The following is a 26,007-nucleotide window of genomic DNA, read 5'->3' on the forward strand; positions in this document are numbered from 1 at the left end:
GAGGCGGCACAGCATGGCGGCGGCAGCGGCGATGGCGGGGGTGGCTGTGACTCCAACGACCTCCACAGTGAGAGGGCGGGCCGCGCCGGCGCCGCGAGACTTCACACCGCGAGCCGCGAGAATCCCGTCGCCAAACCAGGCGAGATCTCCTGGCAGCGGGCCCCGAGCGAGATGCCGCGAGAGACCTCCCACCCAGACATCGCGAGATTTGCAGGGGAGCGGGCTTGTCTTCCCCGCTGACGTTAGCCTAGGTTACCGCGGAGCGCGTGTTGTAGGAACCGGGCGGTCAGCTCGGGCTTGGGGTGGGGGTGGGCCGGGCCGGGTGGCTTCGGAGGGTCCTTCTTCCAGCGATCGCCTCCTGCGGGGCCAGGACAGTGGACGCCTCGGGGAAAGAGGTGACAGGCCCCCTGTTTGGTCCAGCTGCTATGGTAACCGATGATAGGTGCCATAGCAACCGCCGCTGAGGATGGCATGGGAGGGGTTGCCATGGCGACCGCTGCCCCAGGGGCGGCAGGTCAGAGGCACCGGTGCAGGTGCAAGCAACCCGGGCAAGGCACCTGGACCTGTTCTGCTGAGCACCCACCCTCGGCACCACCCAGGAGCAGCCCTGAATAGCGAGTTCCTTCACAGAGGGCATTTACCCCCCCAAACTATTTTGAGAAAATGGCAGCTGGATCCTTCTCTGTCATTTCTTGCCGGGGTCACGCAGGCGGGTTCAGATGCTCTGACCGTGACTGGCCATCTTTATCTTCCACAGCTGAAGGTGGCATTGTGTTTCAGGATGAATTCTGGCCTCTTCTCTCTCTGTTAAGGCCTCTGCCCCTGCAGTCCTTGTGGCAGTGGTTCTCAGCCTTTTCACACTCAAGGCACTGCTCTGCATCACTTTGGGGAACTGAGCAGCACCCCAGTTCAAAAGCTAATTTATTAATTGCAGGGCTTATGTCCTTACAGAGGGACAGGCAGTGGGGGAGCATGAGCCTGCCTCCCTCTGCTTATCTCCTCACTCCTGAAGCCGGAGTCTGCCTGTATTTGTTTATCTCCTCACACTTCCTGCAACCCGCTTAAAATAATCTTCACCCTGGTTGAGAATCACTGCCTCATGGAGTCAATATCCCACATGGCCCAAAGGACAAGCCAGGGTCTGAAGTGATTGTTTTCATTCATTGATGAAATATAACATATAAAAAAAGTGATTTTAAATATTATTTAGATTCTCAAGGACTCGCCTTCTTGGAGTATTTTGATTGTTCATTATTATATCCACCCAGCAACATGGCAGGATTGGTTCTTTGTGAACCCACTGAACTTTACAATATCTTGAACCTCACCAGGTTAACTGAGCCAAACTATCTCTGCCTATTGGGTAAGTGAACAAGAATGTAGATGTATGTTTTCATATTCACTTAGTGAAAAGGTAATTTTTGTTATAATGACTGTGACTGGATGGCTGTAAAACTTTCTACTTTGGTCAAAATCCAGCTTCTGGATATGTCTGAAAAATCAAGGTACTAGGCAGCAGTAATAGTTGGCCAGCCCCAGAAAGGACTGTATTTGTTTTTTTTGTTCATGACACGTTATAATCCCTTAGGGCCTACACCATATCCACAAATGGTTGCATTTCCCCCCCCTACTCAGAAACCCGAATATTGGGTGTCCTGTTGCCCTCTTTCTTTGCGTTGGCTGTCAGACCTGCAGCTTGTAGTCCATTTAACACTGCCATCAGATGTCATGGGTGTTCTTCCCAGGTCTCCAAGTTCATTACCATATCACTGATATATACAGCAGCATATCCCCAGTGAGGTGCCAACACCTTATCCATCAGGTGCTGGAACATTGCTGCTGCTCCATGTAGGCCAAACGGCATCTGAATGAATTCATAAAGCCCCCATGGAGTGGCAAATGGAGTTTTCTCCTGAGAGTTTGCTGCTAGGGGTATTTGCCAGTACACCTGTCTATGATGGAGATAAACTGTGCCCCTTCCCCGCTACATCCATTCCAGCAAGACCTCTAGCCGAGGCATGGGGTAAGCACCAAAAGACACTGCTGTTAACTTTTCTAAAAATCAGTGGAAAACCTCATGGTCCTTTTTTGGGACTATACTGATGGGATTTCACCAGGTGCTTCTAGATACTCTTACCACCCCATCTGCTAGCATCTAGGTGACCTCCCGGTGCACAGTTTCTTGGAGTTTTTGGCGGATCTGCCACCAGTCCTCCCGTACAATCTTTCATAGCACCTGGTGGGGTCTCGATCCGGTGTTCCACCCATTGAGTTTTCCCCAGGTGGTCTGAAAATACTGTTCTGAATTGCTGTACCAGCTGGGCTGCTTGCTGCTGCATGCGTCAACCCCCCTCACCCATCTTGACAGGCCATCCTGAGCCTTGTTCTGGCACTTCCAGAACAAACTTGTCTGATTCTGGGCTCAGGGGGTCCCTCCCCCCCACCCCTTTACAGCAACAAAGAGGGCCTCCCTATCCACCCACCTCTTTAGGAGGTTGATATGGTATAGCTGCTGGGTTTTATGCCTGCCCAGCTGCTGTACCTCATAGTCCACTGGGCCCGTGTGTCGTATCACCTTGCACGTCCGTTGCCACCAGGCCAGAAAATTGGAGGCAACATCAGGTAGCAGTACTAGTACCCGATCACCCTCATTGAACTGCCTCTTGCATGCCCATTGATTGTATTTGACAGCCTGCCTACCTTAGGCCGTTTGCCTCTCCCTTGTCTCCAGCACATGTGGTACTAGACTTCAAGCCAACCCTTCCTGTTGTTCCCAACCTTCTTTGATCAAATCCAGAATTCCCCAGGGGTGGTGGCTGTACAATAGCTCAAATAGTGAAAACCCAGTGGTACTCTGGGCGGCTTCTTGGTAGGTGAACATTAGGGCTTATCTCACCTCTGCATGTCTCACCTGGTAACTTTTTTAAGCGTACTGTTAAGGGTCTGGTTGAACCATTCAGTCAGCCCATCTGTTTGAGTTGTAAATGGATGTTTGAAGGTGTCAGATTCTTAACATAGCACAGACCTCTTTGAACACCTGAGCCAAAAAATTGCTGCTCCGATCTGTTAGTATTCCTTTGGCAGGCCCATGTGGGTAAATATCTTAAGCAGTTCCTTTGCCACTTTGCCCATGGTCACTGTCCTCATGGGGTCCACCTTTGGATATTGGGTGGCGTTATCCACCAGAACCAAAGTGTATTTGAACCCTGCATTACTTTGGGGCAATGGCCCCATGATGTCCATGGCCACCTATTCAAATGGTTCTTTCGTGAGCAGCATGGCAACCAGTGGGGCTTTCAGGGGACAGTTTGAGAGTGTTAGTTGGCACTCTGGGTAGGACTGGCAAAACTGCCTGTAACAGGGGGTCCTCTCAGGGCCAGTTTACCTTTGGCCCACCCACCTGTTTCTGGGCCAACTGCCCAACTCCTCACCTGCCATGCCTTGTTATTAATTAATTCATGATCTTAATTAGGTGGGAGGCTGCCCATTTCTTGCCCTGATGCCAGGGGGCACTATATGTGGCTCCGTACCTCCCCTACACAGCAGCCCATGCCTCATAGATGGCATCCGCTGATGTTAATCTCGCCAGCCCCACACTCCTCTAATCAGGACCCCTCTAAGATCCCTCCATTCTGGCAGCCTACCCTGCCTTAATTCAGGCTATCTAGCTCCCTGAAACTATTTTCCCCTCTCAGGTGTGGTCCCCCCAGGACCTTTGGCCATACAGGCCCTGGCCTCACCTCCAAGGCCAGTTGAAAACCCCAGGCCCTCTTAGCTCTGGGTGTCCCTCACGATGACCCCTGGCCCTTTTGACCATTCTGGTCCTAGCCCCAGCATCAACCAGTTGAGGGTACTCTCTCTATCAGATCTGAGTCTCTAGCCCCACTCTTTTCCCTGGGGTCTGCCCTCTGGGCCCTAGTAGCAGGTGACCCACCTGGTTGTGGGGGCTGGGGTTAAGGTGCCCCAACCCACCTTTCACCAGGGTGGTAACTGGCCTGGCATTTCCTCGGGGCTCCCGTGCCACTGAGAGCTCCACCAGGCCACCCACTCCCAGCAGGGTGCAGTTTTAGGTCATGCCCAGAACCAGGAGCCTCCAAGCCATCCCCTACAGCTCCTCCCTCACCTGCAGAATGATGCATGAAGCCTCACAGCCAGGCAATGTTACTACCTGGCCTGCCAGCAGCCAACTTAATTGTTTATATAGGCAGCCAGGGATCTAAAATGGCTGCCGCGATCAAGCACCTGCTGGCTATTTGGATCTGATCTTAAAGTGGCAGGCACCAACAGTGCCCTGCCACACTGCCCTACCTCCCACTGGATCCCCAGGCAAAAAACATATCTAAGAGGCACTTCTTGATTTTACCTCCATCCAGTAGCCCCCAGTAGGGAGCTTATGGATAGTTCTTAGCAGAGCTCTGCAGCACCTCTTTAGGACTAGGAGCTGAGAGACCTCATTTCTTGGCCCCCGCCCATGGTCTGCTTGGTATGACATCCTCCCCCATGCCCTTTACCTCAAATTGGGGTATCATCTGTACTAGATCAGGTTGTGCCACCTCTTCCTCGACCGGGGTGATGCTTCCTTCAAATACCCGTCTGAATCCATCTTCAGGGACTGCTCTACCGTGAACTGTCCCATCTCCAGTTCCTGTTGCCAGTCCATGTTGGTCTCCCAAACGTGGGTCAGGCTTCCAGAATTTGTGTTTGGCTGAGATTCCCCTAGGAACCCACAGCCTCGGTCTTACACCAGGGTGCCTTCCACTGAGTGAGTGTGCCCAACGATTCCCACAGGCTGGGCCAATCCTAACAACACTGGGTGAGCCAGGTGCCTGGCTAGGTATGCTAGTACTTGGTGGGTGTGCCCTTTCAGTTAGCTGTACCTAGGCTCTTTTGTAGGTCTGGGGCCTGCCATGGAGGCAGACCAGCTCCAGCTCATTGCCTGACAGCAATCTGCGTCCCACACCAGCTCTTGTTGGACCACTGTCCACATGGAGCCAGTGCCCACCAAAGCAGTCACCCGCTGGCCTTCCAGCCAGGCCTCAACTGTAATGCAGAAGCCTTCTTTTGAGTGCCCCATCTCCCATGGATGCAGCCCATCACTAAACCTGTACTCCATCTATTCCACTGGGGCAAGGTCTTATCTGGGGGCTGGTTCTTTTCCCCAGATGGTCTTCCACACTCCCCTGGTAGTCTTTTGTAGTGACTGCAGCATTGATGCCTGCACAGTCAGATAGGTGACAAATTGGCTAGATGGTTGCACCCAGAGAGTGGTGGTAGACAGATCATTTTCGACCTGGAGCAGTGTGTGCAGTGGAGTCCCCCAGGGCTTGGTCCTAGGGCCTGTACTATTCAACATCTTTATCAGAGATCTGGATGTGTGTGTGGAAAGCTGGCTGTCCAAATTCGCTGATGACACCAAGACGTGGAGCGAGGTGGGCATGCTGGAGGGGAGGGACAGAATCCAGCTAGATCTAGACAGGTTACAGAGGTGGGCGGATGAGAATAGGATGGAATTCAATGCAGACAATTGCAGGGTACTGCATGTAGGGAGAAGGAACCAGCAACACACCTGTAGGCTGGTGAACACCCCTCTTGTCAAAACAGTGGCAGAAAGGGATCGTGGAGTCATTGTTGACTCCAGGATGAACATGAGCTGCCAATGCGAGGAAGCAGTCAGCAAGGCTAACTGCACCTTGTCGTGCATTTATAGATGCATCACAAGCAGGTCCAGGGAGGTGATCCTTCCCCTCTATGTGGCGTTGGTCAGGCCACAGTTGGAGTACTGCGTCCAGTTATGGGCGCCACACTTCAAGAGGGATGTGGCTAGCATTGAGAGGGTCCAGAGGAGGACCACTTGCATGGTCAAGGGGCAGCGAGTCAGGCCCTACGAAGAGAGGCTGAAGGGCCTGAATCTATTCAGGCTACACAGGAGAAGGCTGAGAGGTGATCTGGTGGCTGTTTGCAAACTCTCCAGGGAGGACCAGAGGAAATTGGGTGAGGCTCTGTTACCTCGGGCACCACCAGGGGTTACTAGGAAGAATGGCCACAAATTGTTGGAGAAGGTTCAGGCTGGACATCAGGAGACACTACTTTACAGTTAGGGCTGCCAGGCTCTGGAATGGACTCCCAAGGGAGTTGGTGCTCTCTGCTACCTTGGGGGTCTTCAAGAGGAGGCTGGACAGATCCTTGGCTGGGGTGTTATGACCCCGACACTCATTCCTGCCCAGGGCAGGGGGTCGGACCTGATGATCTGTTTAGGTTCCTTCCAACCCTAAGCACTATGAAATTATGGGCATAGTGCCCAGACAGCTTGCCCCAGAAGCAAGGGCTGCCTGCACTGGTTTGGGAGGGGGGGAGGAGGCTGCAGCACAGTCTGGCCCTGGGAATGAGGGATCCCTGCTTTCTTGGATCCCAGGTTCATGACCCCTCATTCTAGGGCAAGGTTGCACCCAGCTGCCAAGAAGTCCTCAGCCAGCTTCAGGCCTCCTATACTGACTGGGGCTGGTGCCGCTGGACCCATGCCTTGATGCCCCCTTCTAAGTCCCAAATGAACTGTTCTAAAATTATCATCTCCGTTACTTCCCCCAAGTTTCTTTCTTGCTGCCACAACCACCAATGCACCTTGTCATGGAGCAAATGGACTAACTGCCCAGGGAACTCCATGCTCCAGAGGCTTTCTTACTGTGAAACCTCTGGTGATGCAGCTCCTCAGCTATCTCCCACCAGTGGAGGATGGCCTCCTTCACCTTGTAATCGGTGGCATCAGCCAGCAGTATCCCTCCCATAGGCCCTCTGGGCATCTCCCATCAGTGGTAGTCCCAGTGTGGGTGCCCAAGTGGTCCGGGGTCATTGGGCCTATGCAGCCATTCCCTCAAAGGCCTCCAGGAAGAGCTCTGGATCATCGTACTGGGTCATCTGGGGCATCCATGAGGATCCCAGACCCACTGCTGAGACCCCTGCACTCTCCTTCCAGGCCTGCACCATGTGGTCCTCCTGCTGCCCTCCATTATTCCCTCAGCTGTACCTGCAGCTGCAGTAGGCAAGCCTCTTTGGCTGCTGCCACCTGCTGCTGCACCAGGAGCTACAACACCTGCTCCATGGTTGTGGTCAAGACTGGGCTCCAGCCAACCCTTGTCCGCAGCAACCTCAGTTCAAATTCAAGTCACAGCACCAGCTGTGAACAGCCAAGGCAGCCACAGTCCCTGAGGGGCACTGCTGGGTGTGTTGGATTGGGCGTGCAGCTGGCCCCCTGACCCCTTTTACTTTAGCTGCAGGGGCTCTGCTGGAGACCCACTGATCCAGACCCTGGCCTCCCCAGGCAGCTGGCTGGGGTGCACCACTGGAATCACAGGCTTTCCCCAGGGCCCCCGGCTCCCTGCCCAGGGTCCACAAATGTGAAACTTAAATCAATAAAAAGGTCAATGCAAAAGGTTGCACTTACCTATGCTCATTATTTATGGTCCTTGCTGCTCTCTCTGGGTGGGGAGTCTGATGTGCTCCCAGCAGCCCAGGTCTGGGTTCAGGCTCACTGCAGAGCTCTTGCTAGGTGAGGGAAAATCTGCCTTCCTGCTTCTACCCCAGCCAGCCCCATGCAACCGCTGCTGGCTGCTCTTAGCTCCCTGCACCCACAGGGGCAGGCCCTTCCACTCTGTCAGGGTGGTAGGGTTCCTGATAGCCCACAGCTGGGAACAGTTCCCCAGCTGGGGACTGTCAACTGCCACTGCACCCCTGCGTGGATGTCCAGCCAGTCCATGCGGCTGTGGCACAGCTACATCTGTTTTGGGCGTGCTTCTCCCCACAGTGACAGGGCTAGGTCCCATTACATAAGGCACAATCTCTGCTAGGATTTCACGTCAAGATGACTATCTCAGAATAACTATCTTACGGTAATAAACACACCCTTATTTACAGTGAAGACAGAACAGGCAGAATGATCTTGCGGACTGGAATTCAGGAAAAAGCCGAGTTCCCACTGCGACCGTTGCTACTCATGTGGTGTCCTTATGCAAACCAATTCATTTTTCTGTACCAAATTCAGAGATTATGTAATTTAAAATATGAATGATATGTCTTGAAGTTGGTGGAGAATGTCATACCTTACATGCTGTGTGGATAAATATGGCAGAAAAAACAATTATCAGAAGGTGTAAGACAGTTTAAGATGAAGGAGAGCTTCCCTGCTTTATGTTAGCTGCTACTTCACTTTGATCCACCCCACTTGCATATGAGTTACACACCATACAGATCCATACCATGAGACTTCCTTTCTATTTTTTAGTCTTAAAAGAAAACTGGATTCTGGTCTGGTTTTTGTGTCATTAATAAGTTCAAACTTCTACGCCAAATCCTGCTCTGCATTATTTCTGTCCAACCTCACTGCAAGAACATTACATTCTGGTCATGCAGGATCTTTATTATTGGTGGTGATATGTGAAAGACATAATGTGGCTCAATTATCAGCTCTGAAGTTGAGTACACAAGGCTGAGAGCCCAACAAATAGCTTTTTGCCTCTGAACTGATTTGATCTGAAAGTGAATTGATAGACTAAACATGGAAGCTCTTGAAGTCATATATTCGGTTACTTTTGAGAATAAGATCACATTTTCCATATGTCTCTGAAATGTTTGTTCCGCTCAGTTTGTCCGTGAAACTGAGACACAGCAGGATCTAGGGGAAAGGGAAATGTACTGGGAATCAGGAGACCTGCATTGGCCACTGACTTCGTGTGTGATGGGTTTGTGAAATTTGTTGACCTCTTCGCAATCTATTTAAATAAGCCATTTCTTTCTGTCATTGAAGTCAGTGCCTGAACACCGTTGGCAGCCAGATTCTATAGTACACAAACTCGATAATGTGAGAAGCAAGAATTTCTTAGGGTGATATCTTTATTAGACCAGCTGAATGTAGTTAGAATAGAGTTAGACAAGCTTTTGAATGCAAGGCACTCTTCTTTAGTTCTGATGTGCATAATTCCTGGACCATCATGGCTACAATGTTGCTTCAGCACTACCAGGAATTTTGTAAGGCATTCACATTCTGTTCTTTGTTGTCAGATGCCCGTAGAAAGCATGAGTACAATGAAAGCCATGTGATTACAGCGAGAAGAGTTAAACAAGTAAGCCGTGTTTTCAAATCGATATATCATTTATGCATGTTGTCTTCATGCTCTGCTTTTCTGGCTAGGAGGGAATATTCTAATTGTGTGTCACCAAGACAATGCCACCAATGTGACCCCAGCGAGCCCTGAGTGCAAGCTAAAACTGCCTTTCTGCAGTAGAAAGCACCAATGCAAGCCCAGTGTCTGCTTCTCTGAGGGACTATTTCTTCAGAGCAGCAACTCCTACTTTTCATCTGAAGGGCATTTTGCACACCCATATCCTAGCAGACAGATCAAACCCAGTGACTGAATACTCTGGTTCAGGAAAGAGTCACAGGATGTGTCTTCATGTGCATTAAACCATTTTAGTTAATGTGCATAAAGTCTAGCACCTCTGGGTGTTTATACACATGCTCCAGGAGTGGGGGAGGGGAGGAGGATGCTCTGAGAACCACTCTAATTAAAGCACCTGGAGCATCTTGTGTATTAGCGTCCCCGTACTTCAAAATGGTGACGGGGGCACTTTGTCTAAAGCTCATCGAATGAGCTTTAGATAAAGTGCCCCCACTGCCATTTTGAAGCACGAGATATGCTGATACACAAGATGCAGGAGGCTGCTGGAGCGTAGTAATTGTCATACCCCAGCAGACTGGATTAATTGAATCTGCTCTGATGTGCTGGAATTACAGTGTGTTGAAGCAGTCTCTCTGCTCATATGTAGGCACCCTTTTTTGCGAGGTACTAGGAAAATGTGCATTAGCCTATCTTAATGTGCATTAACTAAAGAGCATGGTTTTTTAATGATGCTTAATGTGCATTAACTACATAGCATAGGTTTTTAAATGATGCTTTAATGCACATTAAAATAGGCTAATGTGTATTAAAGCGCAAATATAGCCGCACCCACAGGGCGCATCCGGATGAGCATGTATGTGCCTCTTGAAGTGTCTCAAACCGGTTTGAGACGGTGCAAGAGACACGCTGAGAATGAAAAGATATTCCCCACACTGCATATTTGCAGCACAGACTCAAAATTTGATACCTGGATTTCCAGGTATCGAATAAACCCCCCCTCCCAGAGAAAAGCAGCACAGAGCACAGTTCCCCACTGTTCCCTGAGGCAGTTAGAGGCTTGGACCTTCAGAGATGCTCTGGCATCAGGCCAGAGCATCTATATGGTGCCCCATTCTGCCCTAGCACACTGTGTTCGTGTGTGGGGCAAGCAGGAGTGGCACAAAACCGTGACCTGGGCACTGTCCCTGGTAAGTAGGGATTCATGGTGGAGAGGATTGTGGGGGTGGGGGCGGGGCTGTGGATGTGGGTGGGTTGTGTGGGAGTAGTGGGGGCTGGTCAGTGGGGGTGGGTCCCCTGTAGGGTCTACAGCTCACCCCCGCAGCAGCAGCAGCTATGAGGTGCCCAGAGCCCACTGTGGCCAGAGTTCCCCTGCGGCGCGGCGTGGCCCTGGCTGCCTCAGAGCCAGCACTGCCTGTGCCGCCTGTCGTGGGTTTGGCCTGGCTTGATGTGGCTCTGGGCTATGCACCTTCAGGCAGCCCCAGACTGGTTAGGCTACCACCCGGGGCTCAGCCGTGCTCACAGGGACCATGTCACGCCAGGCCGGGTCCTGCCTCTATGGGCCCTATGTGCCATCAGGCCGGGCCGGTTCCAAGGAGGGAGGGCCCGGTTCAGCATGACATGCTGTCTCTTTGAGCAAGGCCAGGCCCTGGGTGACAGCCCGAGTGGCCCGGGGCTACCTGAAGGCGCACAGCCCTGTGCCATGCCGTGCCACACTGTGCCATGCCACACTGCACCACACTGGGCCAGACCTGCAACAAGCGGCACAGGTGGCACTGGCTCTGAAGTGGCCGGGGCCAGCCGTGCCACAGGGGGAGGCTCTGGCCTCAGCAGACCCTGAGCACCCCATAGCCACTGCTGTTCTAAGGGTGAGCTGTGGGTCCTGTGGGTGAGGTGTGTGTTGGGGGGGGGCTGTGGGCCCTGTGGGGGGGCTGTGACCATGTGTGGGGGAGCTGTGGGCCCTGTTGGGGGGAGGGGGAAGTCCATGAGCGAAAGGGGTAGGGGCAGCTCTGATTTTTCTGACAAACCCCCCAAAAGTAAATGCCAAAGCATATAGATATTTAGAAGTTATTTTATTATGATGATAGAGGCACTGGTAGGCTTCCAAATTGTTTTTAACTTGTAAATATATCAATAAAACATTGCCTGACTGATCTCTTTCTATATAGCAGTGTTTCATTTTAAGAGCGAAAGAACACTATTTCGGGTATTTTAATGAGAGAATTTGGGTTTCTTATCAGAGAATTTGTGATTTTTAAACAGGGAACAATAGGATCTCTGGTGGTGAGACAAGTGGTGAGACCTGGGCAAAGGAGCCTGTCCAGGGCCAGCACTGGGGACCCAGTTGGAGGGCAGACAAGGTGGCTGACCTCTTGGCCATTTGGGGCCAAGAGGACATGCTTTGACAGTTCAAAGTGGGCCACTGCAAGGAACACATCTTCTGGGCGATAGCTGCCCAAATGGCAGAGTGGGGGCATCCCATCCAGGTCTGGCAGGCATGCAGCCTTGGGGCTGCAGGTCCAAGGGGATGGATGCTGTTGCAGGTGGCAGAAGGTCACAGTCAGGCAGCAGCCCCCACTGCCAGACTGCTGTAGAGTGTGCAGGGACCACTCTGAGTTAGGGCTGCTTCAGCAGTCCAGCTGGCACAAGGGGCTAGTGTGCCTAGATATCAACTGCCTGAGTTTCAGAAGCTCCCCAAGCTGCTCACCAGGGCAGCTTTTTATACTGTTGGGGCCAACATAGGTGCTGGCTGTGGGGCTGTAGCTCCCCTTGGCTGCAGATCTGGGAGGAACTGGGCAGGGTTTTTTTGCCTCAAGTGACACAACTTGCCCCACACCAGAGTGCATTTCCGGGCATGTGCACTGAGGCAAAAATCTCTGGCACAAATTTGTGCTGCTCCTATTTGAGTTCCTGCGAGTGCACGTGCCTGTATGTGTGGATGTGCCCACAGGCTGTAATTCTAGGATTTGGCATTTTGGAATGAGACAGCATTAGCCTAAACAGGTAGAGAACTATCTTAATTCACATTAAATTATTTAATATTAGATAAAGGCAAAGCACTAAATAATCTACCATATTGCCAGGATAAGATGACCTTTTTCATCTCTAACTTTTGGAGTCCTATGAAAAATTTGGAAGTGTTGACTTTTTATCAAGTTTGAGACTTTCAAAACCACTTAAGGGAGTTAGACACATAATTCCCAATAACGGGCCTTGTGCACTTAGCAGTGCACCTTCTTGCAGTTGAAGAATGCCATTAGTTGCATACCTAGTTCAAACCAAAGAGTCAAAAAGGCTGTGGATGTGATGATAGTCACATCACTCTTTTGTTTGCCGTTGGCTAAAAAAGCTGTTCTGTCTTAACTATACTAACCCAATGGGGTGTTTGGCCTGGGTGAACCTTTTTGCTTTGACTTCCTGATAGCCAAAAGAGAACCATGACTCTTCAGTCATAACTTGAAAGAAGTTACTAGAGTTATTTCTGAGAGAAAAATGGGGAAGCACTCTTGTGATGGGATTTTTCTCTGGTTTTGCCAGAGTCCCAAAGGAGAATACCTGGTACCTGAATCAGCTGAGCTGGAGTGCGTTAAGTATTGTGTTGTGTACGATGGCAAAACCAGCTCCTTGGAAGATTATCATTATGAGGAGGATGAAGAAGGTATGTTTACTGATTAGAGACAGATCCTTACAACCTTATCAAACCCATTGTCTGGGTATGTGAATAACTTTTATTCCTCATTTACCCTTATCAGATATACCCATTTCAGATTGCTTAACAAGAACATTCAGTTGCACCTGCCTTTCTTTTTTTTAATGTGATGTGCCTCTCATTGTTTTTCATACATTCTGTCCTAGACTTTACAACCACAGATCTGCTTTCAGGGAACTCAGGCAGACTTAGTTTCCAATCCGAAAAATTTGTACTTACAAAGTTATTTGTTTCAAGTAGAAATTAGACCGTTCTTCCAGGTTCAGATGCTGTTGACTCTGTCTACTTGTTGCTTTTTAGGGACTGAATCTGCTGATGACAGCTCTACAGATGAATCTAGTTCTTCATGCTCCAAAAGTGAGTCTTTTTATTTGACTATTAACCTGAAGGTAATAAAAAAATCCTTTACATTATTACAGTAAAAAATAGGACTTGCCTTTGGAGGGAGTCTGGACTAAATGACCTCATAAGATCCCTTCTAATCCTATTTTTCAATGGGCCAGTGATCTCAATTCAGCAACTAGTTAAGTATGTCCTTAACATAAGTGAAACTATTTTTGTGTGCAAAGTCAGGCATTTTGCTTAAGCATCTGCAGGTAAAATCTGCATCCCCATACTCCTCTCCCCCTCCACCAGGTCAAAACATCAACTAAGGGAATTTTATCCTAAGCACTTCCCTCTTTCTTCTCTGCCTTTTGTTTGCTGGCCTAACATAAATTACTTAGAATAGTAGTTTTTCCTTGTAATTTGTTTCACTGCAGGGTGCTCCCCAAAGAATTAACAGGATGATAAATAGTACCTAGACCTACAAAGGCACCAGAGGAAGAATAGTCATGTTTCCCATTAAAAAAAAGGACCTGAAGGAACAATAGGAAAAAGGTAGCTCTCCAGACAACAGGTGCACAGTGCATACAGGATATCCCTAGTTGTTATTGTACAGCGACAGTATCTGGGGAGTTTAGTGTAACTTTTAACAGTTCCCTTGGGGTCCTTCAGAGCTGGCCCCTCTATAATTAAAGGAATTGTCACCATTGACATCAGCGATGCTAGGATTTCAGCCCAGGCACTCGAAGTCTAGCTTCCTTGTCATTTCCCTTCAGGAAACGTGCTTTTTTATGTCTATAGATGCTGAAGTAGGCACTGCCGTCCAATGTGCCAGAGTCTTAGAGCAGTTTACTCATCACCCAGTTCGCATCCTGAAAGGTGGATATGAACGTTTCTCTGCCTGCTATCATTTTTTGAGAACTCAGAAAATATTCTGGATGCCTCAGGTGAGCTTCTTAGATGAGAAGGGCCAGGACTTTGTCCTATGAATAGAATGATTTCATGTGTATTTGGCTAATGCCAGGGAATTGTCTATTAATAATTAAAGGGACTCTATCAACTTCGTATCTAACCAACTTCAGAAAAGGAATTATAAATCATTTCTGATAGTACCTTTGCACCTGAGTCTCCCTGCTAATTACTGTTCTTTTACAACCATGTTCATTTGTTTTTCACTGGTTTTCCTCTCTCTATTACTAAGTGGAAAAACTCATGAAAACAATCTGGGGCACTTGATTTAATATGGATGAAATTCACTAAACAGAAGGTGAAGTTAATTATAACAAACAGAAGATGTTTTTTCCAATTCCTTTTAAGTTACAGGAATCTGAGATATTATCATGTTATTTTAAAAACAGCACACTTCATTCTGAAAAACATTTCCCAACTGACAAGTCCCAGATATGTCCTGCCTTTCTTCATGAAGGATGCCACTGTAAATGCAGATGTATTGTTTCAATACAGTATCATCACCCAAAATCACTTGATTTATCTCCTGAAGTATATTGAGTTATTTTGCAAATAGTGATCAGCCTGGATCCTGCCTAGCTTATGAATTATCATCATCATCTTTTCAACATCTTGGGCAGGGCTTTACAAAAAGTCTGTGGTGACACATCAATACATGGGTCTTTAACAAAAGCCATCAGTAATGCAGCACAGGCCTGGGCAGTGCTTCAGTGTCATCTGTTTGCTTAACAAGGTGACCAGCAAAGGAAAAAAAAATAAATTGGCCTTATGTTTCTGTTTTGCTCTTTTATGATGATGCTATAACATTCCATCTCCCTACATTTTCTCTGCAGTTTCTGCTGGATACCACATTTTCCTTTACTTCTTGCCCTAAGCTCCTTTATAATGTGTTCTGTTAAGCAGCTGTTGTGCTCTAGCCCAGTGCTGGTTGCCGTTCAGTGGTGGGCAGCGATGCCAGTCACTAGCTCAGTACTCTTTCCTTCTGCTCTTGGCCTGGATATAAAATGTTGTCCTTAACGTCATGCTTCCCAAACCAGAGGCCACTAAGCTGCACTCAAAATTGTCTTGCTTGAGCAGGAGAAGCGAGGTGGAGTTGTGTTATGCAATCATAGGTGCAGCGCTTTTAATTGGCAAGTGATTTCACTTGGCTTTGAAACAAGTCATCTTCAAACACTGGTGAATCAGATGTGTCACTGTTCCTGCACATATGACAAGGGACATAGTCTATCTTATGTTGAAATGCCATTTCAACCTGGGCCACCACGGCTCTGACACTGTTAACTTTATTTACTATATTTAGTGTTGACTGTCATTTCTTATAATGTCCAAATGATTAAACAAATCACTGTTATTGAATATGGATGTGGACCACTGACTGAATCATTAGAAGAAATCAATCAATGCTAAGATTTATGAACTTTCAAAGTGACTGTGAATGCAAGTAGAAATATAGCCCTCACTCTCTACTGATTCTTGTGTTTCTCTTCTGCAGGAACTAGAAGACTTTCAGCCATATCCAGTAGAGATACTGCCTGCTAAGCTATATATGGGCAATTTGAGGCAAGCCTGTGACCGTCAGATTCAGAAAGATCTGAAGATCAAAGCACAAATCAACATCTCAGAGGACACAGCAACACTGTAAGTCAAAATATCCAGTTGGATTTACCTCAGTGGTTGTGTGCATGTGAAACACTGCCAACTAATGTAGTTTGAGAGCCTCTTAGCAGAAACTGTGTATTCTTAGGCTCTTATTCACCAGAGCAGCAGATTGGCAAGAAGCAGTGGCATGAACTTAGTTCAGTACTTCCAGAGCAGTTCAGTACTTCCTGCTCTGGCATTTGCACCTCAAAGGTGGGAAAGCAAAGATGCATTACAACATCAGCCTACCCTGTCTTGGAAAGAATGATGCTATGTAGGGCAGTGATGCCCAGCCTTTTTAGCTTGCAGGCCAGATGAGCAGTCCCAGGTCCATCCACAGGCTGTATCTGGTGCATGGTCCTGGCCCAGCTGGGGCCTGATCCAGCCACACACTTAAACAGCCTGACCATGTCTGATCTAACTGCATGGGTCCAGTGTCCAAGGTAGCTATTCAGGAATGACCTGGCAAGAGCCCAGTCCCACTTGGCTGCATTGGGCCCTGTCTGGTCATGTGTCTTCATTGGGCCTTAGTCCCCACATGGCTGCATCAGCCCCTGGTCAGGTTGTGTCTGCACAGCTGGATCAGGCCCCAGCCAGACTACACCCATGCAGTTGTATTGGGCCCTGGCCAGTCTGTTGCCTCATCATCAGATCAGGTCCCAGCTCAATCCAGCTACCTGGGAACAGGGCTTGACCCCTTCATGTGGGGCTGGCCCAGCTAGGGCTAATCCAGTTGTGTGGGGCTTGGAAATTTGATGGCAGGGGAGCTGTGGCAGTGTTTCATGGTTTCATAGTTGGTAGGGTTGGAAGGGACCTGAGCAGATCATCAAGTCTGACTCCCTGCCATCGGCAGGAAAGAGTGTTGGGGTCAAACGACTCCGGCTAGCCTCCTTTTGAAGACCCCCAGGGTAGGAGCGAGCACTACTTCCCTTGAAAGTTGGTTGCAGATCCTAGCCACCCTGACCGTGAAGTAATGCCTCCTGATGTCTAGCCTGGACCTACTCTCAGTCAACTTATGGCCGTTATTCCTTGTTACTCCAGGAGGTGCGCAGGGGAACAGGGACTCTCCCATTGCCTATTGGTAATTGCCACTACTTTCCCACTGCCAAATTTCTAGACCTATAAGGAGACCTGTGGATCAGTTTACATGGCTCCGTGGGCCAGATCTGGCCTGGAGGTTGAGAGTTGAGCATCCCTGATGTAGGGCAAGAGTGTGGTGTTTAATAGTGGAATTTCAACATTTAGCAACACTCTTCACTGAGAACTTAATATTAACATCCTGAAGCAACTTTTAAGAAGAAAATTTAAAAACCATCATTTACTCTCCCTGTCCCAATTTCTTTTACTGCAGGAGTATGTAACATACCTGGGGCCCCAGGCCAGATTCTGACCACAGAGCTTTTCATGGGCTGGATCCAGTGCAGGGCACAGGGGCAGCTGCTGTAGCCACTGCAACAGCAGCAGTGGCAGTGAGGGACTCAGGGGGCAGTGAGAGGTCCAGCAGCAGTGGCAAGGGGTCTGGAGGAAGCAAAAAGTCTGGGGAAAGGTCCACCAGTGGACTGGCAGCAGCATTGAATCTGGGAGAGCAAGTCCAAGGGTCACAGCAATGAGCCAAGCTGGCCACCAATGGCCAGGGCCAGCCGGGGCAAAGGGTCTCGAATTCTGCAGCAGGCCATACTCCCTAACTTCGCATGGCCCACTGGTAGCCCAGCAGATCAGACAGGGTGTATGTTTGACACCACTACTTTACTCTATTCTTGTGACCAAAGCTATTTGACAAGGCACTTGAGCTAATGAACAAGTCACAGAGCTTGAAAAAGCCAAACACCCAATGTTATTGTTCCAGCTTGGAACATTCTTCTTTTATTGCTTTGCATCCTTTACTTGATGAGTTGAGATACTGAAGTGTTTTATGCCTTGTGAAGTAAGAAACCTCAGGAAACAGCTTTGTGTGTGATCATTATATTTTGGGAGGAAAATTTCCAAAATGCATGAATCAAAGGAATACTCATTTTCAGTGTATTTGCCGTCCTCTACCTCCCAGAGAGAACACGGAACAGAGGCATGTTAATACATAAATACATATGTGGTATAAAATGGGAAAATATTCAAACTCTTTGGTTATACACAGAAAGCAGCTTGATTTATTTACAGACCATCCGTACTATGAGAATAAGAATCAAAAGCTCTTATTTTCCTAAGACAGCAGTCAGGAACTGTTTTAAGGCTGTGGGGTAGATTAACCCAATTTGAGTCAGAGACAGGTGGACAGGTTGGTGCTAGGACCCAGCTGCTTAATAACTTACTAACTTGCTCTAGCAAGTAGAAATGTGCAAAACTGCTTTATTGGCCCATTTAATAGATCTGCTATATGTTCTTTTTTCAGTTTCACAGAAGAAAATGAAAAATCCCTTCATATTTCTGTCCCGGATTCTCCTGATGCAGATTTGTTTTCCTTTTTTCCCAATATTTGTCACTTCATAGGTAGGTGCATCTTGAGCTATAACCACTGAAGTCTCAGCTGCATGCAGATATTATGTCAATATGCAAACAAACAGCTCCAGTGACTTGAAGTTCAGTATCTTTCAACACTAGGAATCCTGCTCTCAAACACCCCTGCTCACTGACGGTGCACTGTTGTGGACCAAAAACCTTTCTGATGAAGGAGCAAAGATTTTGGAATGAACCAGACTGAAATCTCCCTCTGCCCCTTCACCCAGGAGTATCCTGCTCTGTGAGTGGTCCCAAATATTGAAATGGAATTACTCACCACCCAGTACACTCACTGGTGTCAGAACCTGGTCCTGAGTAGCAGTTAGGATCACTGTTCAGGCATTTGTGCAGCAAAAGGAATAACAGCATGTTCCAGTCAGAATTAATTCAGTTAGAAATAACAATAGATCAGATAAGTAGTCACTGAACTGTCATTGCAAAGTTATCACCTCCTGTTTGTCAGAAGGTGTCAGATGATGTCAAAGACCTCTGAATGGGCAAGAAGATTAAGATATAGAGCCTTTCAGCTCTAGGCAATGGGCACACATCTGACATAGGTTAGGAATGACTGACCATCTGAAGAACAACTGGGAACTTGAGCCAAGTGAGTTTGCTAGCTTTAGTCATTTCCAGTGGACAGTGTAATGCACCCCAGTACTGGGGCAACAAAGTCATCCCTCCTGGCCACCACCTGGACTCCACCCTGTTATCCCACCTGCCAGACCTCGATGTTATTGTTTGACATGGAGGCTGCCCCTAGACAGCAAACAGGGTTTTGGTTGGGCTGTGGCTCCCTGGATTTAGCCCACTTTACTCTAGCTGGGTGGTCCCTGTGCCTGAGGTCCACTGTACCGGGGCATAGGCTCCCAGGGTCCAGCTTCACTCACACCCTCTTGGGCTCTGGGCCCCTCAGCCCTTGGTTTTGCCCTCATGAGCTCTGGACCCTTTGATCCATGGATTCACCCTTGCAGGCTGGGATTGCATCCCCAATCTTTGCTGTGTGGTACCACAGTCCTACAATACACAGCAGTCCTGCTTTTGAACTGTTTGTGCTTCTGCCCGATGCAGCCCACCAGACTTGAAGCCCTGGAAGTGCCCCGCATGGGACGCCCCCGCAGCACCTCGGTGGCTTCCAGAACCTCCCCTTACAGCCACATCCAGTCCTCCAGTCTTGATACAAAGCAAAATCATGAGCATCTTCTGCTAAAACAACAGATTCCCCTGCTGGGGTTAATTCCACCCTGTGATAGTACTACTGCAAAGACTCAAGGCATTTATCTTCTGCAGTACAGAGTTTCTTCCAACCTCCCTGCAGTGCAGAGTCCTTCCTTTGCAGGACATCTAAGCTGGCTCTGCCTCCTGCTGGTCCTAGCTCCTATAGCCAAACTACTCCCCTTGGGTCCACCCCTCAGCTTATGAGTCTGTCTCTTGAGTCACCTGATTCTCTACTTCCACCCTAGGTCTGTCAATCACCACCTGCACTTGGGGCAGGTGTCCATTTTATTTCAGGTCTCGTTTCCTTTGTAAGTCTTTTCAAGGGGCATTGGTTGGCCAGATGACCCTGAGCTCCCTCTTCCCCTCAGTAATAGGGTAGGGGCCCTGTTACAACAGTTATCTACAGCCCAGTTAAAACACCACCACTGCTATATTCACTTACTCCCCACTGGTAGTCCTAGAAGACAGACTGGGGTGACAGTGGAATTCCACCACTGTCCTTCACAGTGATCCCTCCATGTAAAGGTTAAAGAGTCTTTTATCTATTACAAGCGATGTTTGCCCACAACTGATCCGTCACTATAAGCAAGCCTTAGACACAGTTTTCTGACAATGGTGATACTGGTTTGCAATGCCTTTTACTGATTGGTAACTTTGCAGCTCTGTTTAAGTGCAGAGATGATTCCTAGTGAAAACAAACTTATGGAGCAGTGGTAGAGAACCTTGCTCTGATACTGCCTGCCTATATGTATCTAGTGGATTGAGAAAGCTTGTGTCTCTGGAACGGTTAGCCTGGCACCTTTCTCAGAATCAAAAGTTCACTTTAAAAGAAGTGGGCAAGGTTCTCTGCATGTGACTTTTCAAGACATTAGTTCTTGCTGGAATTTCTCTTTTTAGATACTCAGATTACTCATGGAGCAGTACTGGTTTTCTCTGGCCTGGGTATAAGTCGAAGCAGCACAGCAGTAATAGCCTTCCTCATGCATTCATCCTTTTTCCCCTTAAAGGTATGTCAACACTTCTACCTCCCACAGAGAGTCTCTTGGGTCTCCTGAGCATATCGTTTGCTGAAGCCTTCTGAGGTGCTGCAGTAATGAGCAACACAACCTGTGATTTAATGCAGAGTACCCAATGAATAAAACAGTGTAGACAGAGACATATCTATAATGTCAAGGAGGAGGCCTGGGTTTGATTTATAGGCCTGTGATAATATATTGCAGAATGTGAGAAAAGTACTGTTCCCTAGCAAACCCCAGTAACAACTATGGCTGACTGGAAGGATTAAAATCCAAGCAACTCCTGTTTCCTGGATCTGAATGAGAAAGAGACTGTGGGGGCTCCCATGAGCCAGCTTTGTCCCTCAGTACTGAGGGGTGTGGTAAGGTCTGGCTCACCTTGTAAAACTCTGGCGTAAACCTGGACTCAGCAGCATGGCTTTTTTATAAACGACACATTGCTTCCCCGTCCCCTGGTTATTATACGGAGATGTAGAATAGGCATCTAAACATTAAAGGGGAAGTACCTCCAATGCCATAGTTCTGTACAGCTTCAGCAAAATAATGGGGGAAAGATAAGGAGTTCCCACTATGTACAAGATTGAAGACCTATCCCAGTGCATTCAAAGTGTCTTAGTATTCTGCAGAAGTTGTCTATACCTTATGCTGCCCTCTTAGTATAGGCCAGGATATGTGGTAGCTGATCTCCCCCTGGGCAATTGCCATTGTCTTTGGAAGGAGCCCCCATAAAAATCTTGGTCTTGTTTGAAAAGTGGAGACTTCTTTCTGGCTCACAGAGTTGTGAATACAGACTGTACAGAAGTAGAGCACAAGTCTAGCCATTTAACTGATTGTGTAAGTACTTGCAACACAAGAAGAGGTCTGTTCTACCAAGATACATGTCAGAGGGGAACTGTGGGGTGATTTTGCCAGCACAGAAGAGGTTATCTGCATGCAAAGCACAGGCATCGATTCTTACCAAGCTACCCTACCAATATGGATGTAATTGCTCCCATGGACTGATAACCATCCTCTCACTATTGCTCCCTCACAGGCTGAGCCCTACTAAATTACTGTAGGTTCTTGCACCCAAAGTGCAAAAGTCAAAGGCTGACAACTGCCATTTCCCTTCATTGTGATCAATGGCTTTGTCTTAATACCTTGTCCAGCTTTTAAAATTAGATCTGCACCGGAGTCCTGTTCCATGAAGCTTTCCTATGGGAATATTCTGATAGACAAATCCCCTCAGTGTTTGGACGGCAGCAGTATAATATACTCAAGTTATTTTTCAATAAAATCCGTTGTCTGATTTGGACAGAGGTCCTGAAAAGCTCTAGCAAGGCTTCAGGAATCCTGGAGACAGGAGTGTTAAATAGAAACTGCATGTTAGGACATGTAGACCCTTACTCACGAGCAATTAATGAATGAGTAGAGCCACTGAAGTCAGTGGGGCTCATTTTTGTGATTACTCATAGGACCAAAGGTTGGAGAATTTAGACCCTTACTCCCCAGAATCAGAGATCAAGGAAAACCCCCATGCACTATCATTTCACCTTTAATCTCATTAAGCAACCCTTATTACAGTCCAATTGCTACTGGACATTCTGGTTTTATGTGGGGAGAATGGCTTATGTCAGCAATTTCTGTGGTATAGCCTGAGTAAAGTGCAGCACTGTCTGCAACACACCCTTGCCACGTAACAGTTTGCCCAGCACAGATAATTAAGATGGCTGTGATCTTCACTCTGGGACGGCTGGACAGCTCTGTCATTATAAATCAGTGCTGTGCCATGTCCTGTAGTGCCAGTCCAGGCACTAGGTAGGCAGCTGCAAATAGTTGCTCTTTGGCTGCTCTTTCCCTTATGACTGAGAGAAATCAGCAGCATTTTACAGTGCCATCAAACCCAGGAATCCAAAGTAGAATTTCAGTGCTGTGTTGCTGCAGCCTTAGAACTTCCTAGACCTTAAATGCTGGAAGCTGCAAGTGAGAGAGGAACAGTGGGAAAAACCCTGGTCAGACCCAGTTCGCTCTCCCTTTCAGCATCCACTCTCTGCCGCTGCATGGCACAGAATACTGGGCAAGATGGACCTATGGTCTGATCAGTGGAGAATGATGTGTACTGTAGATTGAGGCCTGAGTTGCACCATTCAGAGATAGTAATATGAATATCAGTTCAGCCCATCAGAGAAAGAGCTGCTTGCAAGTTCAGATCTGGATCTAAACTATGTCCAGTGCCTTGGTATGTGTCTGTAGCTTCCTATGCTGTGTATAATGTGGAGGGAATACATATACAACTGTGTGGGCTACAGTGTGACTACATTACATTTACTTCATTGACCACTGATTTGACACTAGTTGTATCCAGCATCACTCCATGTGACTGAATTTAGACTTTGAAATCAGGACCAATCTGTGGTTTGCAGGTGGGTCCCATTAGCAGCATTACCATTCACCAGACCGGTGCAGTGCTGTTCCTATTCTATTTTTACTCCCAGGGAACCAAGCTAAACTTTTCCATGTAAATACCTACACCTCCATTCTCTCTGGAATCTGGCCCATATTGGATTACTTTTGGTTCACCAAAACAGTACAGGATAAACCAACTCAGACTGGGCAGGAAAACGAATCATCTGGACTTGGGAGAGATTCACGTTAGCCTAGGAGTCCATGGGTGATAAATACATCTCAGATATGTTACTTTAACAAGTATGTTTAGTCAATAGGATGCTATGCTGTTTTGTATTTAGGGAGGCATACCAAGATCCTCTCTTTCCTTGATACAGGAGGGCCAAATCCTATAGTCCTCTGCTGTCAGTAGAGAATTTTGTCCTTGATTTTAATATAATCATTGGTCTTTGTCTATGTTTTTATGAGGCATCTACCACTGGGCCTTCTAGGCACTTCCATGATAAAATAAAGCAACAATATTAATCCTTAGAAGTTGGGGGGGGTGGAGGAAGGGGAGTGTTCTCTCACTAAGGTCCTGACACATCTCCTTTTCTTTATCTGTATTTACAGAGGGCTTGGAATCATGTCCTGCAATGCAAAACAAACATGAGGCCAAATCGGGGTTTTGTGCAGCAACTGTCAGACTGGGAAAGCAAGCTCTTCAGGACTGTGATCACGGATATCTCGGAACCAAATTATTAAGTGAGAACAATCAATGGGCAAAGGGGCCTTTCTGTCTGAGTCACAGCAGAACTTAGGCCATGTGTCACCAGATGTTGTTTACATCATTTTGAGTCAAAGTTTGAAGACCATATTCAAGCTTGTTCATGTTGAAAGTCAGTGGAAATTGTATATAAGCAAAGACTTTTGGTTTGGACCCATTTTGTTGCAACTTTTACTTCCATCAGATGAAGCCATTGAAAAGCTGTCCATTGATCTCCAACCTGGGAAAGACAATGGGTACTTTAGCAAGCACAACTGTTTCAAAAACATGCAAACATGGATTGTTAACGTCCCAGATAATCACTTCTACATCCTCTCAAACACCCAGGAAGTAACAGGGTCCATGCCTTCATGTGCATTTCTGTCTCCCATTGACTTCAGTGCTTGGCCTCAGTCTCTTCAGTCACAACTTGTACATCTCCCAGCCTTCTGTTTGGATCCTCACACTGCAGTAGTAGTCAGACTTTTTTGCACAGAAGTTGTATTTGAAGATCCTTTCCTAATATATGAGATACAAATTAAAGCCTGCCCTGCCCAAAGTCAATATGGTCTTTCTCCCTCTGAGCATTGTCAGTTCTTTACAGCAGAAACAGCAGCTTTTTAGGCTTTATACAGAATAGTCATCTCACTGTGCATCTTCATTCTTTAGTTGAATCTTCAAAGATTTTGAGAGGTCTCTGCCAGAATATTTTTACCACCTCCATAAGTGTTTGGTCTGGGATAGATTTCTCTCTTGGTATTCTTGCTAAATGCAGATACCTAACTCGTGACTGTTGAGATGTTTATGATGTGTAAAAACTGGGTGACCTCAATCAAACACCAATATTGTAAATGTCGGTCAAACGTGTGCTGGCTGCATTGTTCATTCACTGCAGATAGCTCTATATAAGGACTTAACAATTTTGTTCTTTCTGATTCTGATGACTCTTTTGAAGAAGTGTTACTGTAATAACTTAATATTTCACACCAGTCCAGCTTCTCATGGGTTAGCTCTTCATCTGATGTATAGCCCTTTACAGGTTTTAATGGAGCTATAATGGTTTATCCCAGTGGTGCTCATACTTTTGGCCCGTGGGCCAGATGAATGGTGTGGGTCTAGTCCATAGGCCAGATCAGGCCCTGCATCACCCCCGTGAGCTGAGATCAGGCCTTGGAGCCCAGCACTGTTTCTGCCCAGCTGAAGCCAAATCCTAGCTGGGTGAGGGTAATGAGCCCCAAAGGCCAAATCTGGCTGGGCAAGGGCCAGGCAGAGGCAGTGTAGGGCCCCAGAACCTGATCCCAGCCAGGTGGAGGCAGTGTGGGATTCATGCTTCCCCTGCCCAGCTGGGATCAGGTCCTACCCATCTCCCCCCAACACACACACCAGGATCACTGGTAACTACAGATACCTACAGACATTTAGGGGATGCACTGTAACTCATGGCACTTTATAAAAAGCACCATGAGTTAGAGCACCCCCTGCCCCCAACAGACATTTACCTTTTGGGAAATCTGAGCCTACCTGCACCAGCCCTGGTCAGCTGTGGGGATGCTCAAGCCCTGCCCCCCAGCTCTGGGCCTGTCAGCAGAAGGAAGCAGCACAGAGCTGCGGGCTGGCTTTGCCCGGCCAGAGCTGGAGGGGAGTGGAAAGGAGCCCCCTCACCACACGCCCTCCCTCCCTGCCAGCTACTCTGGCTGGGGTATTGGGGGGAGCCAGGCCAAGACTAGGAGGCGAGGGGGCTCCCACCCTCCAGCTCAAGCTACTGCAAAGCGAAACCGGCAGCTACTGCTGCCACTGTCAAGGGGCCTGGGCCTGGCCTGGCTCCCCCCAGTATCCCAGCCAGGGTAGCTGGGGGAGCCCTGAGGTGAGGGGCTGTTCCCCCCCCAACCCCGGCCAGGCACAGTCCAGCCAGCAGCAACTTGCTACTTTCTCCTCCCACCGACAGCCCCGGGGGCAGGGCCCGGCCGGTGCTCTCTGGCCCAGCAGCAGCAACGAGCTGCTCAAGGGGCTCTGCTCTGTAGCACCTGCTTCCAGTCGATCTTTCACCACGCGGCCGTTTCAACCTTGCTCTGCCGCCGCGCACGTGTGTCGTGCCAAGCTGCCCTCGGGCTGATCGCACAAGACGTGTGACTCGTGCCACTGCCTGACAGCAAGGGCTCACGGCTCCCGGGCTCGCGCCCACTCGCTACCCCAGGGCTGTCCTCAAGGGCCGCAGCAGCGTGAGCCACAGGCCCCCAGACCCAGGCTGTCGGGACACTCGCCCTCGGCTACTGGCACTGGCACCGGCCCCGGCCCCGGCCCCGCCCCCCGCGGCTGGACGCGGCCGGACGCGAGCGCGTGCCCCGG

At 48.5% G+C, this 26,007-nt stretch overlaps 1 protein-coding gene across 4 annotated transcripts; it reads left to right on the forward strand.

Moving 5' to 3' along the window:
• Window positions 1-225: 225 nt before the first annotated feature.
• STYXL1 (serine/threonine/tyrosine interacting like 1) lies at window positions 226-24,225 on the forward strand. Of its 4 annotated transcripts, none has more exons than XM_019511496.1 (10): window positions 226-285; window positions 1,211-1,363; window positions 9,052-9,113; window positions 12,705-12,825; window positions 13,177-13,233; window positions 14,002-14,147; window positions 15,662-15,807; window positions 18,194-18,291; window positions 20,413-20,597; window positions 23,529-23,613. In XM_019511496.1, the coding sequence occupies exons 2-9, from the start codon at window positions 1,273-1,275 to the stop codon at window positions 20,568-20,570; spliced, it is 879 nt and encodes a 292-aa protein (XP_019367041.1). In that variant the 5' UTR covers window positions 226-285; window positions 1,211-1,272; the 3' UTR covers window positions 20,571-20,597; window positions 23,529-23,613. The 4 variants fall into 4 exon arrangements, with proteins under 4 accessions (XP_019367041.1, XP_019367042.1, XP_019367040.1 ...); XM_019511497.1 differs by having other exon boundaries at window positions 20,523-20,597; XM_019511494.1 differs by having other exon boundaries at window positions 228-285; window positions 20,413-20,522; window positions 23,529-24,225.
• Window positions 24,226-26,007: the final 1,782 nt, after the last annotated feature.

Source organism: Gavialis gangeticus, unplaced genomic scaffold (assembly GCF_001723915.1).
Source record: "Gavialis gangeticus isolate Ggan-Ray unplaced genomic scaffold, GavGan_comp1, whole genome shotgun sequence".
NCBI lineage: Eukaryota > Metazoa > Chordata > Crocodylia > Gavialidae > Gavialis > Gavialis gangeticus.

Excerpts from the sequence above, each read along its gene's own strand:
- STYXL1 (XM_019511494.1), top strand. The coding sequence starts at position 1,273 with ATGGCAGGATTGGTTCTTTGTGAACCCACTGAACTTTACAATATCTTG. Across the intron at positions 14,148-15,661 it reads AAATATTCTGGATGCCTCAG|GAACTAGAAGACTTTCAGCC; the intron begins GTGAGCTTCTTA and ends TCTCTTCTGCAG. Across the intron at positions 18,292-20,412 it reads CAATATTTGTCACTTCATAG|ATACTCAGATTACTCATGGA; the intron begins GTAGGTGCATCT and ends TTCTCTTTTTAG.